The sequence below is a fragment of the Cydia pomonella genome, chromosome 12, assembly GCF_033807575.1.
Source record: "Cydia pomonella isolate Wapato2018A chromosome 12, ilCydPomo1, whole genome shotgun sequence".
Lineage (NCBI taxonomy): Eukaryota > Metazoa > Arthropoda > Insecta > Lepidoptera > Tortricidae > Cydia > Cydia pomonella.
Window position 1 is genome coordinate 6,352,616 of NC_084714.1, and position 4,245 is coordinate 6,356,860.

The following is a 4,245-nucleotide window of genomic DNA, read 5'->3' on the forward strand; positions in this document are numbered from 1 at the left end:
TGATCGAAAATATTGTGTGCTAATTTGTTGTGATTATGTAGTCTTACATTTGTTTACTGGTTTCATTTTCGTTTCATTAAATTAAATATTTCTTAATTGGTTGGGTATCTAAGCACACTTTTATGTTTCAGTATATTGGTAGTATTGACTGTCATTGTCACACTGAAGGAAGAGTTATATTTTATATATTTATTTTTGTATTTTGTGACGTGTTGAACAAATGTAGTAAAGAAAAACACTAAAAGTTATGTCTTTATATTTTTTATCTCAACTGAGTTACAATAAATCATCCGTACGATTAAACAATTTCATACTATACATTGAATTAACATTGAACGAATATCCGAACTTGCTACTAAAATGATTGAGACTTGTTCTAAGAAATGTATGCTTTTTGGGACAGTTTCCCTTGGAATGTAAGTGTTTACGCTTTTCAATTCAATGAAATAACAAAGCTTTACTTTTAAAACTGGAATCTCGGAACACAAGTGGTTGTTTAAACGTAAAATACTTGCTGACTTATTAAATACTGCTCTGGTAATTGCAGCCTTATCTTTTCTAATCCTTAACTCTTTTTGCTTTTAGCTTAACGATTGTTATATTGATTTTGGAGTCCCATTTGGCTGACTCACTATCAGGCAGTCACAAGATGAAGAATAAGACATTTCCCACTGAGAACAACTCAACATGCTGGCAGCATCAAAAATATTCCATTATAAAAGAATGTCATCCTTGCTCAGGTAACTTTTTGATATAAATGAAATGTATGACAAACTTAGCTGCAATTGCAACTTTATATGAATACATTACTGGCTAAGTTGGTTCAACAAATTCAATTGAATAATCAAAAGCTGCAATCTATCAAAAACATGCCCTGTTGTAAGTAGAAGTCATAAAAGATTATAGTCTGTTCTTTTATTCCGTAGACTAAAATGACAACAATAATGTGACCAGCTTAAAACAAATAGTGCTGATCTTTGATTTCGGTTTGTGAATAACCGATAAATATTAAAATAATTTTAGATATTAAAATAGATTTCATTAATTGTTTATTTTGAATAAACATCTAATGAAATCTACTCACTACATGATAGGAAGTAAACAATAAATAAAATCTACTCACTACTAATCCACTCAAACATTTAAAAATTGCATCATGAGCTTCGAGGTGACTGTTAATCCTACAATAAAATTGCTTTTAAATTTTAGAATTATTGTGTTTAGACCTGGATACAAACTTTCTAAATGCCTCAAAATGGTGTTACATGCCTATATAAGTAACTCCCAATAGTTTATTTTCAGTTAGTACCGTTTGTAGCACATCGCTATTTATAAGACGTAAGAAACCAGCAACACATGAAATGTCATTTTAGTCTACGGGATAAAAAAATAGACTGTAGGGCTGTGGGAGTAATAAAATTCTGTTAAAAAGCACATTTAACCAATTTGCACGACCAAAGTGAATGATAAACGTGTTTATGGAACACTAAATAGTACTTGGTACCTACTTAAGCACAGTATTGTTTGCATTTGTCTGATAATACTTGATGATACTATTTATTAATTGTTTAAAACTTAATATCTTTTCCAGACTTTGAAATTAAAAGTAAGAGTATAGGTGTGTGCATACATACAAGCTTTAAGGAGATTCTTAAATGTGCAAATGGAGAGACAGTCACCAGAAGGTAATATTGCTATTTTATAAAATATGAGGATGTATTTTTAATTCTTTATACAAAATATATCCATTTAAATAGTATTAATTTGGTACAGATTTATTTTATTTAGTTATAAATGAGAAGACCATTTTCAACTAAACCGCAATATAAATTTTAAATCAATCAATCAATCAATACGTTTATTTGTAAACACAGGTACATAATAGGTCTTATAATTATAGTAGCGTATCACCATGTTTTGCCATTAGGCATACAAATATTTAAGTCAAGATGGAGCATGCAATTATTATAGCTTACATGTAAAATCTATTGCAATTTATAAATATAAAACAAACTAACAACAATTAAGGGTGAAGGTGATTAAATGAAGGGTGTATGTATTGAACCAAATAATAAACTACAAGTTTCCTTTCCAGCTGTGACAGAGTGGCTTATCTAGAAGAAAGGGCCTTCTGGAAATTCACAGTTTGGTCTTTTGTGATTGGATCAGCATCCTCAATAGCAGTCATGTTACGGACCAGGGTCCTGAACTACAGGGCTAGACGGAAGGCCCGGATAGCTCTCAGTAATGGAGCTATATAGCACATATGTAAATCTATATTTATTTATAGAAATAAAAGTCATTAATCAGTCTACTAATATCTTTAATAACTCTGATATCACTTTGATATTCACACTATTACCTAATAATCTGTAGCACTGCTTTATTGATATGTTTTTTGGAAACTCATAGCTTTTAGGAAAAGCCATGAGCTGTGACACTTCTTTTGGAGTGAAAAACCTTAGCTTGAGGTCTTTTAGAGTACTGACAAAATCAGGGCTGCCAACTTCATGAGTATTTGCCTCTTTATAACAGTTATCTACTGTTTCTGGACTTGCTTCTGTGAATACAGAACCAGTGCCTTCAACATAATGTGTGTATGCTTTTGTGAAACAGCATGACCTTCTGGAGTCTTTGTAGCATATGTCAAAAATATTGGCCCTTTTTAGCAACTTGTCAGATATCAAGTACCTCTCTGGCACATTTTCTTCAATTATTTCACTAAGCATAAATGGGTCATCATAATCTTTTGGAAGCCTGTTCATCTGAAAATAAAATACCTACATCAATATTGGTTTTAAAAAAACAATATCACACTTGTAGGAGTAAGCAATTTAGAACTTTAGACATTTTTTATGTGTATAAAAGTATGAAACATTTAAAATGGAATGCTCAATACACAGTTACTTACTATTTCATCCCTTCTTTTAAAATTCCAAGTTGAATTCCGTCTTGCTAAACAATAATACCTAAGTCTTGAATTGGGGACTCCCACAGTAGATGGACAGACAAGAAATTCTTGATAAACAAATTCACATTCCTGTAATTTCTCTAAGAATAAATCCCTCACAGCAGAACATTCAAAGCCTTTTACATTTTCCATTAAGATGTACTCTACACTATCCAACTGGCTCAGTATATCCAGTAAGTATGTAAAAGAGTTAGTTCTTGGATCATTCTTGTCTAGAAACTTTCCGTTTCTTGTAAAAGGTTGACATGGCGGAGACATAAGTATTATGTTAATGTTCATCTTCTTTATTTCTTCTGGTTTGATTGACTGGATATTTCGGTTCAGAAGATTAGTCTCAGGAAAGTTGTGTTTGTAGACATCGTTAGCAACAGTATTTATATCAACTGCGGCGACTGTTGTCCCTGGTATACCAGAATCTGTAATGTTTACATGACACGTTAGCTCGGTAACCTAGATATGTACTGTAACTAACTTGTATTTAATTGAACTACCTTTCCAGGCACAATGCATGCCCCCAATACCACTGTATAGTTCTAATATCCTGTGAGTCATTTTTTTAATGAATATATCAATAAAAACAAATTCAGCGTGTCTTTAAAACTAAATTGTGTTTCAGTAATTCAAGAATGACAGAAAAGACCTTGGTCTGATGTCAGAGTGATAGATCACGATTGGCAATGTTGGCACTATGTGTTTACTTTAATGTTGCCATATAAAACAGTGAAAAAACCTATAGTAAATGAAAAGTTGGGAATCCCAACCTTTCATTTACTTGGGATCGGTTTTTGTTCCTGTATTTCAAACAAAAGAGAGAGAGAGACTGCCGCCAAAAGTAAGCGCCTGAAATACTCTGCCTTGGAAGCCACCTACGACTTCGTGCCCGTCGCCGTCGAGACAGCCCTGGGGGCGGGAGGCGCGTGAGCTCTTCCGAGAGCTTGGCAAGCGACTCAGGGAGAAAGGAAATGACCCCCGTTCTGAGTTATGGCTTGTCCAACATATCTCCATCGCTATACAGCGGGGTAACGCTGCTACTGTGATGGGGTCCTTTGGACCCGGCATGGCTCAGAACGGGTTTTAGCTTTTTAAGGTATATACTTAGTCTAATTGTTATTTCAAACTAGTATATTATTGTAGTAATTAAAAAGAAAATATTTACAAAACAAATTACAGTACACCTATAAATTCTTGTAAATGGTAGTCTTGCAAAATTTTGCAGAGGCATTGTTTTAATTTAAATTTATCTTAAAAATAACATAAAACAGGTTCGTTAAGTT

The 4,245-nt window shown here is 32.9% G+C and overlaps 2 protein-coding genes across 3 annotated transcripts; one reads left to right on the forward strand and one right to left on the reverse strand.

Moving 5' to 3' along the window:
• Positions 1–143: 143 nt before the first annotated feature.
• LOC133523362 (protein JTB) lies at positions 144–2,314 on the forward strand. The gene is made up of 4 exons (XM_061858886.1): positions 144–416; positions 586–740; positions 1,592–1,685; positions 2,096–2,314. Exons 1-4 carry the CDS (start codon positions 361–363, stop codon positions 2,259–2,261), a joined length of 471 nt encoding a protein of 156 aa, XP_061714870.1. The 5' UTR covers positions 144–360; the 3' UTR covers positions 2,262–2,314.
• LOC133523358 (tRNA (cytosine(38)-C(5))-methyltransferase) lies at positions 2,307–4,046 on the reverse strand. 2 transcript variants are annotated; one of them, XM_061858880.1, is made up of 3 exons: positions 3,463–4,046; positions 3,095–3,387; positions 2,307–2,765 (listed from the first exon to the last, which is right to left on the reverse strand). In XM_061858880.1, exons 1-3 carry the CDS (start codon positions 3,521–3,523, stop codon positions 2,307–2,309), a joined length of 813 nt encoding a protein of 270 aa, XP_061714864.1. In that variant the 5' UTR covers positions 3,524–4,046. The 2 variants fall into 2 exon arrangements, with proteins under 2 accessions (XP_061714864.1, XP_061714865.1); XM_061858881.1 differs by having other exon boundaries at positions 2,912–3,387; positions 3,463–3,551.
• Positions 4,047–4,245: the final 199 nt, after the last annotated feature.

Excerpts from the sequence above, each read along its gene's own strand:
- LOC133523362 (XM_061858886.1), top strand. The coding sequence starts at position 361 with ATGATTGAGACTTGTTCTAAGAAATGTATGCTTTTTGGGACAGTTTCC. Across the intron at positions 417-585 it reads GGGACAGTTTCCCTTGGAAT|CTTAACGATTGTTATATTGA; the intron begins GTAAGTGTTTAC and ends TTTTGCTTTTAG. Across the intron at positions 1,686-2,095 it reads GGAGAGACAGTCACCAGAAG|CTGTGACAGAGTGGCTTATC; the intron begins GTAATATTGCTA and ends TTTCCTTTCCAG.
- LOC133523358 (XM_061858881.1), bottom strand. The coding sequence starts at position 3,523 with ATGACTCACAGGATATTAGAACTATACAGTGGTATTGGGGGCATGCAT. Across the intron at positions 3,388-3,462 it reads CATGCATTGTGCCTGGAAAG|ATTCTGGTATACCAGGGACA; the intron begins GTAGTTCAATTA and ends TAAACATTACAG. Across the intron at positions 2,766-2,911 it reads TTAAAAGAAGGGATGAAATA|ATGAACAGGCTTCCAAAAGA; the intron begins GTAAGTAACTGT and ends TTTTATTTTCAG.